A 14,440-nucleotide genomic window follows, 5' to 3' on the forward strand; every position below is an offset into this window, starting at 1 on the left:
TCATTATTTCTCTGTGATGAATTGACTCTTTTATTCTTAAGAAATGTTTCTTTTTGCCCCTTGTAATATTTCCTTTCTTGAAGTCTGTTGTATCTGATATTTTAGTATAGCCTGCTTTTTTATATTTAGCATTTCCATGGTATAACTGTCATAACTTTCCATCTTGATACTTTTAAACTATTGGAGTCTTTAATATTAAAGTGTAATATTAATTTCTATGAGAACCATATACTTGAGTCTTGTTTTTGTTTTTGCCCAGTCTGACCATCTCTACCTTCTTTGGTCTGTTTAGTCCATTTCCGTTTAATATAATTATTGATATTGTTGGGCTTAAGCTACATCTTGGTCATTATTATTTACTTGTGCCATCTGTTCTTTGTTTTTTCCTCCTTCCTGCATCTTTTGAATAAGTTTGTTTTTTAAATTCCATTTCATCTCCTTTATGGGCTGTATTTTAAACTGGTTACTTTAGGGATTATAGTATGCATCCTTGAGTCAACCATAAATTAATACTTTAACATTTCATATATAATGTAAGAACTTGACAGTGGTATACTTCCACTTGTCCTTTTCCCTTCCTCTGTGCTATTTTTGTTACACATTTTACTTCTGCATATGTTATAGAACCCAAAATATACCATATTTTTTTAATAGCTCGCAAGAAAAAAGTCTTATACCTACCCACATTTTCATCATCTTTGGCATTTTCCATTCTTTCATGTAAATCCAAATTTCTGTCTGGTATCATTTCCCTTCAGCATAAAGAACTTTCTTTAACAGGCTGCAGGCTTGCTGAGGATGAATTCTCTCAGCTGTAGTTTATTTGAAAAATGTCAATTTTACCTTAATTTTTAAAGGTTATTTTTGTTGAGTATAGAACTGTACACTAATCTTTTTTTTTTTTCTTTCAACATTTCCATCATTGTTTCTGATAAGTCAGCCATCATACTTATCATTATTCCCCCTTGTCCCCTGGGTGCTTTTAAGATTGTTTTCGTTAGAATAAATTTTTATCAGTTTGGTTGTGATATGACTAAACATGGTTTTGTCTTTATCCAACATGGGGATCTTTGAGATTCTTGGATCTATGGGTTATTTTTTTTTTAAACCAAATTTGGAAAATTCTTGGCCATTGTTTCTTCAAATATTTTTTCTCTCTCTCTTTCTAGGGCTCTAAATGACACATATGTAAGACCACCTAGTATTATCTCATAGGTCACTGAAAGTGTCTTAATTTCTTTTTGCCTTTTTTCTCTGTGTTTCAGTTTAGATAGTTTATATTGACTAATATTCAAGTTTTTTGATCCTTTTCTCTATAGTGTTTAATATGCTGATCAGGTCACCCAGTAAAATCCCATTTTGATTTAGAATTTTCCATAGGTTCTTTTTCTTTTTTATTTCCAGTTATCTTCCAAGATTCCCTATCCATTTATTATGTTCATCTTTTCCTTTATATTCTTAGACGTATTGCTATTAACAGTTTTAAAGTCATTGGTTGCTAATCCCATAATTTGTGTCATTTTTTTTCTTTTGAGTCATATTTTCTTGCTTCTTTGCATGTTTTATGCTTTTTTGTAGTACACTGTGGGTACCACATTGTAGAGTATGTATTTTTGTCTTCCTTTATTGAATGTTGAGTTTTGTTGTAATAGGCAATAAATTTACTGGTGAATCATCTGGTTTTATAAAGTTCGGTTTAGAGTAGCCTTTATTCTAGAGTATGCCCCTTATTCCCATAGCATGGTCTTTCTGGGGTCACAGGTGAATGCTCAGATTGTTCAGTAATATCTCTTTATCTCTTTGCCCTGGATGATTGGAACTTCAATGTTTCTCATAAGTTCCCAAAACTTATGGAATCTCTGTTCAGCTTTTAGATCACTGGCAGCTGTTTTTCTAGTAGGCTTGGTGGAATCTTGTCCTGCACTAATACAGTTTAATATGTATTTGTTGAGTAGAAGTCACTCGTATGCAGATTTCTGAGCCAGTTTGTCAGTGTAAATTACTCATTTCTGACCCCTGATGAGTGGGATTGCTGTTCTCTGTTTCAATTCTACTTCCTTGTATCATGGTTTGGGACATACTCTGTCAAAAAGTGAATTTAGAGCTCACCTCAAGTGTTGCCATGTCCAGTGTCTGCTATTATTGCTTCAAGTATTTTGTATAGTTTTACAGTTGAGTCAGGCAAGTTTAATAATCATTACTCTGTCATGACTGAAGCCAGGAGTCCACATTTTGACAAATCTGAAATTACAGTGTTTCCTACTATTAATACAATATCAATTTTTAAAAGTACTTACAATTTACTAATTTGATGATACAAAAAAGCAAAGCTTTTATATCTACTTTTTAGGCATTTATACCCACTTAAGATGGCAACTATATAAAGTTAAATTGTAGTAGAGCAGTATGTTGTCAAGTGTAAAATAACCAGTACACATAAGTGTTATAGCCCTTATGTGAACTGCAGAGCTATAGGTTATGGAGTAAATACAGGGTTTCTGGGCAGGGGTCAGATTTGAGTCGAAGCTTGAGGAGTAGGTAATATTTAAGTAAGAGAGATGGCATTTCAGGATGCAAGGCTACCATGAACAAAACTCAGTCTGCTTATAATAAAGGATTTTGGTTAGGATATAGAAATAGATGATGCTTATAATGTGATTTAATGCAATATAATAAGCTGAGTGGTTGAGGACTGTTGGGTTTATAAGGGTGAATAGTAGGGAGGCTACTACTGTCATGCAGAACTGAGGCAGTGAAAGCTCAAATACAAACAGTGGGAATGGAAAGGATGGGCAGATACAAGAAATAATACAAGGAAGAAATCAGCAGATCGGTTATTTACTGAATATGTGTGAGAGAAGGAGAGGGAAAGGAGGAAAAGGTGACAGAACTTTTGACCCTGAGTACCTGAGACAGTGATTTATTGGCAGAAATTAGGAAGGTAAGAGCAGGGCCATTGCTGTAGGAATGATTAATTAGTTATTAGAGAGTTGAAAGTATTAAAAGCATTATATTTTGTTTTTTAGTGGTATCACTGCCTAAAGCTAATAGGCAGTATAATGTAATGTATAAATATTTACATTTTGAAGGTTTTATACTGCTAATTTTATTTCTGTTTACATCACAGTATTTTTAGCTAATGAACTTGTTTCCTTTGTTTTATTAGGAAGTGAATAAGCAAATACAGCAAAAATGAGTACAAAGTGGGGGGTGGGGGCTGGGAAGTAGGTTCTGAATAGGACCCTAACAAAGAAAATGTAATTACTCAATTACCAAGATAACTAACCCATGCCCTTAAACACTCTCCTTTTCCTGTGACACTTACCATGTTGGATTGCTTTTGCCTATTTGTCTTCCTCCTTACTAAACTGTTGCATTGGTTAGCTTTTGCTGTGTGAAAAATTACCACAAAGCTAATTAAAACACAGACATTTGTTATTTCTCTCAATTTGGTGGACTCTCTAGGTTGTATGGTCTGGGCTGGCTCTGCTGATCTCTGAAGACTTTTGTTTAACATCTGATGTTGTTTGGTCTAGAGGGGCCTCCAGTAGGACCTCTCTGCTCCACATGTCTCATTCTCCAGTGGGCTAGCTTGGGCTTCTTCACATGGCAGCAAAGTTCCAAGAGAGCAGGAATGGTTGTTGCAAGGCCTCTAGAAGCTTGCATTTAAAAATCATACTTCTATCTCATTCTGTTGGTCAGAGCAAGTTACAGGCCTTCCAAGATTCAAGGAATGGAGAAATAGATTTTACCATTTGTTGGGTGGAGTTACAAAGAATGTTTGGTCATTGCTTTCAATCTACCACAACTGTAGACTCTGGGAATACGCTCTTGTATACTTTGCTCTCTTTGGTAATTGATACATAGGAAGCCTAAATATTTTTTTAATGAGTGACTAAATTAATGAAAGGAGGAAAACATTCAAGGAATATTTCAATATACCTTAAAGATATACATACTTTTATTATACCATTAGAGAGTATGGTGTTTTCTATGGACATATTTTAGAAAGTCTCTAGATTCTCCTCCTATCCTTTATAATTGAACAAGGAAGATATTTAAAACAAAACAAAATAAAAAGCAACTATTGCTTGAGCTATGATTGTTTGGTATTTTCACCTTCGCATTTTATTGTCTCAGGAAGAACTCACTTGGATGCGTTGTCACAGTCCTATTCCCCTTCTCAGGCTCTGCTATAGGTAGACTAACTCCAACCTGAACATGCAGGAGACCAGGAGCAAAGATGCTGTATTAAAATTAATAAAATTGTAAGTCAAGGAAAAAAATCATATCTGCCTCTTGGGTGAATGAACGAACCATAGTCTGTAGAGTCAGGTTAGCTAGCATTACTCTGTCAACCTCAGCAAATGACTTAATCTCTGTAAATCTGTTTTCTCATCTGGGACCATATTTCTCAGGAAATATTGTGAAAATTAAATTGTGAAGCACTAGCTATAATTCCTGATTTATGGAAGGTAATCAGTGAAGTTTTAGTTCTTTTTACATGTGAACCAAAGTACTGGCGTATGAAGGCATTCATCAGGGTTTCTCTTTTGTTGTGTTATTGACATTTGGGGTCAGATATTTCTTCATTATAAAGAGCTGTCCTGTGCATTACAAGATGTTTAGCAGCATCTCTGCCTTCTACACACTAGATGCCAATAGAACCATCCACCAGTGTGACAGCTAAAAATGTCTCCAGACATTGCCAAATGTCCCTAGTGGCAAAATATGCAAACATTTTATTCAACAGTTATAAGGATAGGGATAAAGAAGAATGTGGCAATGTACCCACAATGTAGGATAGGAAAGAGAAGTACTTGATTCTTCTCAAAATGCCTAAAACCCTTACTGTCTTTTATTACTCTTCCCATAAGTTAACTTATTTATTATGCTCTAACAAAATGGTTAACATTTACTGTGTGCTACTGGCTATGCTAATAAGCTTCCCATGAGCTAATATTTGAATGTTGTGTATGTATCTGCCATCTATTAGAGTGGTATTCCATTATGAACAGGAACCTTATACCAGCTCCAGCCACAATGTATTTGTATTTATGAGGTAGCTATTCTACATTGATTAAATTGGTTGCATTGTACCCAAATAAAGCAATAAGGAACTGAAAATGGATGGAAGTGTGGAAAAAGATGGAAAGTGAGTTTATACAAATCTATCTAAATGTGATAGATTATAAATATTGATTTAAAAAAAAAAAACAGCTATTTTGAGAAAAGTAAACCCACCATTAATTTTTCTTTCATGATCACTAAACCAAAATATCAGAAGATATAAATAAATATCCTCTTTAAAGTTAATTTTTTCTATCATATTTATTATGAAAAGGATTCCAGTAGTGTTTAGAAATTTTTCACTTACTCATACTTCATGTTTTATTCACTATATGTCATTAATTGTTAAACATGTTAAACTTTTAAGTTCAGCATGGCGTTTGATTTTCTCTTTTTTCCTTAAAAACATATATTTCTAATTACATATATGAGTTAGAAGATTAAAACAGGGGAATCCCTGGGTGGCTCAGCGGTTTGGCACCTGCATTCAGCCCAGGGCATGATCCTGGAGTCCCGGGATCAAGCCTGCTTCTCCCTCTGCCTGTGTCTCTGCTTCTCTCTCTCTCTTTCAATCTCATGAATAAATGAATAAAATCTTTAAAAAAAAAAAAAGAATTATAAAAGGAAGGTGTAACTTAGGGAGTAATAGTCTCCATGTCACTATATATGGATCTGAATTATTTTTAACAGCTACATAATATATAAGGTGTAAGTGTAACATAATTATAATCAAACATCTGCTATCAAAGAACATTTAGATTGTTGCCAGTTTTTTGCAACAATGCATATCCTTGTACTATTTTTTTTTTTTTTTTGCACACTTGCTCATCTAATTCTTTAGTACAAATTTCTGGGAGTAGGATTGCAGAGCAAAAAGATAAATGTCAGTTGAATATTTCACATTATATGTAGTACACATGTATTTGTGCTTTACAGTACACTTTCTCCAAAAAATTTCTCTATCTGGATAAATAGCCTTTATATCAATTTATTATTTAACAAAGAAATAGCAAAAAATCACTCTTTTTCCTGTAATTTCATCCTCATTGTTGTCCAGGATGAGGTATTAAAGTGACACCTAGGTGGTGTCTGTACAGCTGAATATAATCTTGAAAATAGAGACACTGTATCTCTCTCATTCCCAGCTGCATCCTCTGAATGACCTAACATTCTGTTTTTCAGACTGCAGATTGTCACCCACTGGTGGGTCATGAAATCAATGTGTTTGAGAAGTTTGTTGTTTTTCTTTTTAATGAAATGTAATAGAATTTTAAAAAGTATGTTTTCTTACAGTGGACCCTGACCAAAAAATGTGAATATATCTAATCCTAGAAAATTCCTCCAGATATAAGGAGGGAAGTGGCCTTGGTCTTGCTTGCTGCCTTCACTAAGAACTCTCTGTGCCAGCCTTTGATGTCAGTAGTGAGATTGTCACAGATGTGTAGAAAATAATCCATTAGGCATTTCCTATAGAATTTGTCACATATTTCGAATTTAGCCAGTTATAACATTATGCCTCTCATGTGAGAAATACAAACAATGTGCTGGAGAAGCTGTTTTTCTTGCTAGCAAGCCACATTTTCTATTTCTCTTTCCACTGTGTGAAAATTTTCCTGAAAACCTCACCCTTGGGGGAGAGAGATGCAGAGAGCTTAGGCTCGTCTTCTCACCAGTCAACCCACTATCTCCCTTTCTGTTTCAAGGTCCTTCCTCAAAAGCACGGAACTGTGCAAAGGGAAAGTGAGAGGAAGGGCTCAGGGAGCTGGGGGGCATTAGGGGCTTTCCCTGCTCTTTCCTAATCCTTCAGTTCTGAAGGCTTAGTCGGTATTTCAAAATTTTGAAATAAAACTTGCTTTTACAATTAATGCAAATAATTCTCATTGATTCATCCTTTCTAAATAATTCCTGGTTTCTTTTGACATTTTGTTTTTAAATTATGATTTAACATTGACATCATTCTGAGGGTTACTGTTACTCTAGCTCTGTATGGTGCATTTAACTATAAAAGTTCAGATTTTAATCACCACCCACGTCTCTCTTGGGCTACTATTGGACTTTTTTTTTTAAAGATTTCATTTATTTGACAGAGAGAAAGGTACAAGCAGGGGGAGCAGCAAGCAGAAGGAGAGGGAGAAGGAGGCTCCCCACTGAGCAGGGAGCTCAATGTGAGGCTCAATCCCAGGACCCTGAGATCATGGCCTGAGCCAAAGGCAGACAGTTAAACTGACTGAGCCACCCAGGCACCGCTGCTGTTAGGCTTTTAAAACTGATCTTTTGGCACACGTTTGTGCATAAATCATGGGGATAATATTGGCAGGAGGACTGTGTTTAACTAGGTAGCATAGTGTGTCTAATGCCTACATATTCATTAAGGTTTTAACTACAATAAAGATCATGATAGGAATCCTGTGGCAGTTCTAAGAAAGTAAATGAAGTTTGTTTTTAAATCTAAGTGAGGCCCATTTTATATTAAATTCATATATTGGGCAGCCCAGGTGGCTCAGCGGTTTAGCACTTGCCTTCAGCCCAGGGCGTGATCCTGGAGTCCTGGGATTGAGTTCCACATCAGGTTCCCTGCATGGAGCCTGCTTCTCCTCCCTCTGCCTGGGTCTCTGCTTCTCTCTCTGTGTGTGTCTCTCATGAATAAATAAATAAAATCTTAAAAAACAAAAACAAAAACTTCTCACTTTACAGATGAGGAAACAGAGGCCACAGTGAGTGTCATTGTGTATCCAGAGTCACACACCCAGCAGCAGGAAGAACTTTGGAGTTTTGAATGACTTAATTCCTTTTTTACTGCATCAGGGCAATTTTCCTTTTTTTAAAAGGAAAATTAATTGCTTATCTTAATTGATTACAGTTATTTGTCAATCTTTAGCAGTTTTATATTTTAGACAAGTATTTCTTTCAAATCTGCCTAGAGTTCTAATCCTACAGAATGTACCTTTCAACCTTCTGCTACAGGTGGACACTGCTCTGTATCCCACTAGCAGTCCTCACAAGGCTTGCTCACTCCTCATCAGGCACAGAGGTCTCTGACAAGAGAGGACTTCATTTGAAGTCAGTGTCCTCTTTGGAGGATTTTGTTCTTACTGGAGATGTATTCATTAGGGTAAAGGCTAGTCTGTTTTAAGAGAGGGACCGAGCAATATTCTAGGTCAAAGAACAAAGAAATTTCTTTCTTTCTCATATCATCGCCAGTATTAGCTATTATTCATCATCATCTGTGTGGAAGAAGCTAGGTCTTCTTCATGTCTAGGTTTTATCCAGCAGCAAAGAGAAAAAACAAAAACAAAAATATGAAGGAAGCATGTCAAGGGCCTTACGCCCAGACCTGAAAGTGGCACACAAATAGTTTTGACATTCCATTGGTGAGCATTTCACCAAAGGAAGTGGAGAGGTATACTCTAGCTGAGCAGTCACATTTCCAGCTACAGCTCCTATCACCGTGCAAAAGGAAAGAACAGATTTTGGCATGTAATTAACATTCTCAGCCCAAGTCCCAAGGGCCCTTGAGTGCTTTATAGACTTCATGAAGAAAAAAAAAAAAAAAAAAGAAAGAAAAAATTTGACTCAGAAATGCAGTATAACTGAAACTAATGTAAAATCATGTGCCAACTATATTTCAGTAAAAAATAAAAGAAAAATTTATCTCAGGAATTAATATTTGCTTTCAGCCTTTTTTGTCCTTTAATCTTTCATGTAAATAGATCTAAAATTTGATCTAGATAAATTTAAATAAAATCAGCTATCTTTAAAGTAATAATAAGGATATTTCTAAAGTAAGTAAATCCAAAATGATATGTGATTTTTAGACACTGTTTTTATCTGGCCATGTGGTTTTTCACTTTTCTCAGGGCCTCTGGGTAGTTGAAGATTGCTAGGGCCTGCAGTATGTTAGTATCTGGCTACGGTTGTTTAAATCTGAGACTATAGCCTTGATAATAAGGATTCTTACAGTTTTTCTCTGCCACTGTTTTAAAAAAGTTTTATTTATTTTAGAGAGAGAGAGTGTGTGTGTGCACACACAAGTGAGAGGAGGGGCAAAAGCAAAGACAGGGAATGGATCTCCAGCAGATTCCACTCTCTGAGTATGGAGTCCCAACAGGGCTCAATCTCATGACCCTGAGATTATGACCTGAGCCCATACCAAGAGTCAGACACTTAACCAACTCAGCCACCACCCAGATGCCCTTCTGTACCACTTTGACAGTGGTAGGAAATGGCTTACTGCAGTGGAACACACTAGAGAGCAGAGCATGGCACACGGTGGCTGTCCTCCCCTTGTGCTGTGCAAAGCACTGATCAGGCCTTCTGACAGCAGGAGGACCTTCTCTGAGCTCCTCAACTCGAGCAGTGAGCAGAAATCTTGAGTACTGTTCTAGGACCATCACTGAATTCATGAAAGGTTGGAAAATAATCTACACAAAAAGCTAAGACTAAATCCTTGATGTCTAGATGGTGACAAATAGAAATGACCTCTAAGAATTTCAGTACATCTGACTTTTATACAGAAGGTGAAGATTGGTTGCACCAAACTCCAGGACACTGTTGTGAGCTTGACAGAGTTTTGGATTGTACATGAATGGTAATTCCTTGATTGTGCAGTTTTCCTGCTGTTAGATTTAGATTCCAAAAAGGAACTACTCTTCTAAGGTTGATGCCTCTTCCTAAGATCTTTTAAAAAAGATTAAGTTTGGTTGTAATGGAATAATATAGTGTTCTCCTGCATGATGGATTTCTTAAGTGTCATTCCATTCTTACAGTTTTGTTTTGTTTTGTTTTGTTTTGATGCACAGCTCCAGAATGGCAGAAGACGATACATATTTGGGAGCGCATGAGCAAGTAAGTATTATAATCTCACTGATAATTTTTTGTAAATGTATTCATACTTTAAAATATATAGAGGCAGCAGTAGTATTTATCAGAAAAATTCTAACGTTGGTAAAAGTTTATTTTAAATTGTTTTTGCAGTTTCTGTGTCTCTCCATGTGAGGTCAGAGAGGACATGTTACATAAAATGAGTAACTTAAACCCTCTTATCACACACACGACTACATAAAAATTATATATGCTACAAGTCAAATGATAAATACCATATTAGTTTCCTAGGGCTCCTGTAACAAATTATCACAAACCAGATGGCTGAAAAAAATAGATATATGGTGTGCCTAGATCGCTTAGTCAGTTGGGCGTCCGACTCTTAATTTGGCTCAGGTCATGATCTTGGAGTTGTGGGATCCAGCCATGTTGGGCTCTACGCTGGGTGTGGAGCCTGTTGGGGATTCTCTCTCCCTTACCCTCTGCTCCCTCCCCCTCTCCTTCTCAAAAAACAAAGAAAAACAGACAAACAAAAACCAAATATATTCTCTCACAGTTCTGGAGACTAGAAAATATCAAAATCCAAAATCCACACGATGGCAAGGCTGGTTACTTCTGGAAGTTCTGAAGGAAAATCTGTGCTCGGCCTCTGTCCTAGTCCACTGGTGGGTGTCAGCAGTCCTCAGCACTCCTTGGCTTGTAGCTGCATTGTTTCTGCAGACCCACCTTCTTTGCTATGTGTCTCTCCTGCATCACTGTATCCAAGTCTCCCTCTCTCTTCTCTTATAAAGTTCCCAGTCATTGGACTTAGAATCCACCCTTCAGTATGTCCTTATCTTGACTTGATGACATCTGTGAAGACCTCATGTCTAAACAAAGCTACGTATGTAGGCACTAGGGATTAGGACTTGAATGTCTCTTTGTTGAGGGAAATACAATATTTAAAACTCATCTAATGAGGAGGCAGATTAGTGTAGTGCAAAGACCTTTGGTCATAGAATTCAGATATCTTGATGCAGGTGCTGGCTGCTACTGATCAGCTCATAAAATTTGAAGAATCACTTACCCCCCACCATCCCACTTTTCTCATTTGCAAAATAGGAATGCTAGCCCCACACTCACAGGGGTGTTGGAAAGACTGAATAGGCAATGAATGTGTTTTGGGAACATAAAACTATTCATTATAATTTTATTTTCACTTGTGAAGGGATACCTCGTGTCCTTTTCCCCTCTTTCTCTTTTTTTTATTTAAAGATTTTATTTATTTATTCATGAGAGACACACAGAGAGAGAGAGAGAGAGAGAGAAGCAGAGACACAGGCAGAGGGAGAAGCAGGCTCCATGCAGGGAGCCCAATGCGGGACTCGATCCAGGGTCTCCAGGATCACGCTCTGGGCCGAAGGCAGCACTAAACTGCTGAGCCACCCAGGCTGCCCCCTTTTCCCCTTTTTCTCCCAGCTTTTTACTTTGAGAAACTTCAGGTCTATAGAAATATTGAAGGGATGCCTGGGTGGCTCAGCGGTTAAGCGTCTGCCTTTGGGCGTGATCGACTCCCACAATGGGCTCCCTGCACGGAGCCTGCTTCTCTCTCTGCCTATGTCTCTGCCTCTCTCTCTCTCTGCGCATGTCTCATGAATAAAATAAATAAAATCTTTAAAAAAATGAATAGTCCAACAGATCTCTGTTGATTATTAATATTTTGTTTCTTTTCCATTCCTCCTCCTCCCCCACTCTCTGTATATATACACATGCATACATATGTATGTATTTTATATGAAATGTATATTAAATGAACCACTTGAAAGCAGCTTTCAGACTCTAGGGTAATTACAATAGCAATATTAAACTTTTAATGTAATGATTTTTAAGAAGTATTTAAAATACTGAGATTTATTCATTCATCAGCTATTTATTGAGGCATTACTATGGACTACCAGAACCCTGGCTAAGAAGGACTACAAAGTAAGTGGTACAGCTGCCATTCTAATAGGAGAGACAGAAACATAGTTTCTATATAGTGGTAAATGCTGTTGTAGTAGTTTGCACAGAATGAGCTAGAAATGTTGAAAGGGATCACTCTACTACCTGGAGAGAAGAATAGGGTTATGAAGGACTTTCCAGAAAAAGTCTATGTAAGCTGCAATTTGTAAGATGTAGTTTGCTAGACTACACCAGGAGAGAGAACACTAGGTATGAGAAGACCCTGGTCCAAGATTCATAATCATTTCACATTAAAACTTTAATGGCAACCACCTAAAAAAAAAAAGGATTTTCCAAATTTACACATGCAAATAATCAGTCAGAAAAATAAAACCAAAAGTGAAATACTTTTTAAGGGATCTGTATCACTTCTTCAAATAAAATAGACTTGTGTAGCATTCCTTACTCTTGACAATGTTCTGATTTATTTAGAAAGTAAGCATTGCTTTTCACATTAAGATGCTCCTTTTGCATTTTATTGTGCAAATGGTCTATAGGATCAATCTAGGAACACTTTCTTTGATTACAGCATAAAAGATATTTGGCTACTCATATTATCTAAAACCCATGTTTTACCTTTCACTTTTAATGTGCTATCTCGAACATTTGAAGGCAAACTCTAGCCAGCATTAGGGTTGTTCTGCTTGGTTTTAGACCATGCTTTCCTGTCTATACACAGGAAATCTTATCAACAGGAGATGGTCCTTTATGCCACACAAAAGTAAAACCTGCTGAAAACATTCATTTCGAGAGTTTTTCTTATGTGGGCACTTTTGTGATCATCAGCAACAGGGGTGCGGTACGATCAGATATTTCCATTTTTGAGGCGAGAGGTCCTTGAGGTAGGAGGGTTTTTTTTTTTTTTTCCCTTGTCTCTAACTTAACGGTGTATATTTCCTGAAGTTTACATGTCCTCAGCGAAATATCCTCAGTGTTTTAATGTATTCCGGAATTTGCTCTCCAGCTGTGGCCCAATACACAATGCAAGCTTCAGCACACAACGTGGCTTCTGTCTTTCTTGTCTGAAGTGGACTGTGTGTCTCTCTCCTGAGACCAGTGCTCTGCCCTCTCCTCAGTGATTTCAGCCACCTGCAGGACAATAGGGAAGACATTTTTTTGCTAGGTCATCTCTTCTGAGACTTGTGAATACTCTCCGTAAGGTGGGGCCTGTTTCTTATAATACCATGTTTTTTGATTCCTATATTTCCTTTACAGTGAACAATGAGTAGTGTAGATGAGCTTCACTGTTCAGCATTGAAGTGGAGCACATTTACTGTTCCTCAATTGAAAATTTGCATACCTCACAACTGGATCTGAAATGTTCTTTATTTAAACACTGTTTCTTACTCTTGATTTAACTAGGCATACTAGGCTCTTAGGTTCCAGGAACCTCCAATAATATACTAATTAAAAAAAAAAAGGAGTAAATCATAATGCTGGTTTTTGTTTAATACCAGCTCCAGCACACTTACTAACTAGCATATCATAAAAAATGGAATATGGCTAGTTTTTGTGCAGTCCACAGATGTTTCAAACAGATGACTTATTTACATTGAAACAAATGCTTAGCTCAGAAATATGAATTTTAAGCCCTGAATGAACTAAATGAAAAGAAAATTTTCTCTTGAGATAAGTAATTATTAGTAACTTATCAAGATAGAATATATAAATCACTCAATACATACTGCTTGCTTGTTAGTTCTCTGTTGCTACTGTAACAAATTACTACAAATTTAGTTACTTAAAACATCACAAATTTATTTTCTTACAGTCTGAAGGTCAGAAGTTTAAAATCCAGGTGTTGGCTGGGCTGCATTCCTTCTGGAGGCTTTCCTGTCCTTGCCTTGTTGAGCTTCCAGAGGTGGCCTGCATTCCTTGACTTGTGACCCCTTCATCACATCAACCTCTTATTTTCATCATCATACCTCCTGCCATTCACTTTGATCCCCTCCATCCTTCTTACTGGGCCCACTTCAATAATTCAGGATTTTCTCTCTATGTCCATATTAATTAAGATTTTATTTATTTGAGAGAGAGAACATGAACGGGGGAGGAGGAGGAGGAGGAGAGGAACAAGCTGACTCCCTACTGAGCTTGGAGTGTGATGTGGGTCTCGAACCCAGGACCCTGAGATTATGACCTAAGCTGAAGTCAGACACTCAACCGACTGAGCCACCCAGGCACCCCTCTGTCTCCATATTCATAGTTTAATAACATTTGCAAAATCCTTTTTTGCTATATGAAATAGCATTCAGAGGTTCTGGGATTAGGATGTAGTTGTCTTTGGCGGGGGGCGGGGGGCGGTGTGGTGGTGGGGGGCATTATCCAGCCTGTCACACCCACTAAATTCCAGGTATTTTGCATTGTGCTAGGTAAGTACAGGTGAAAAAAAAAAGTGAGGGAGCTCAGTGCTCATTTATATCTGCTGCTTCAACTGTAGGTTATATTTTCAGTTTTTTGGTAAATTGCTCCAGGGTTTATGCTTAATTCTTACAGGCCTTGAAGTTGTATGGCTAGAGTTGGAGTTTATTTTACCATCATCAAATATTTCTAGGATTTCTAGGATTAT

The 14,440-nt window shown here is 37.0% G+C and overlaps 1 protein-coding gene across 5 annotated transcripts in view; it reads left to right on the forward strand.

Annotated features, from left to right (window-relative positions):
* Positions 1-14,440, forward strand: part of NFKB1 (nuclear factor kappa B subunit 1) — a 119,158-nt gene that overhangs the window by 17,158 nt on the left and 87,560 nt on the right. For 4 of the 5 annotated variants that reach the window (XM_077882143.1, XM_077882145.1, XM_077882142.1 and 1 more), the window contains exon 2: positions 9,870-9,915. In XM_077882143.1, coding sequence (XP_077738269.1) covers positions 9,877-9,915 — 39 coding nt within the window. In that variant the 5' untranslated portion in view covers positions 9,870-9,876. Of the gene's footprint in view, positions 1-9,869; positions 9,916-13,010; positions 13,032-14,440 lie in introns of those variants that run through there. The other variant, XM_077882146.1, reaches the window with a different exon arrangement.

The sequence above is a fragment of the Canis aureus genome, chromosome 33, assembly GCF_053574225.1.
Source record: "Canis aureus isolate CA01 chromosome 33, VMU_Caureus_v.1.0, whole genome shotgun sequence".
NCBI lineage: Eukaryota > Metazoa > Chordata > Mammalia > Carnivora > Canidae > Canis > Canis aureus.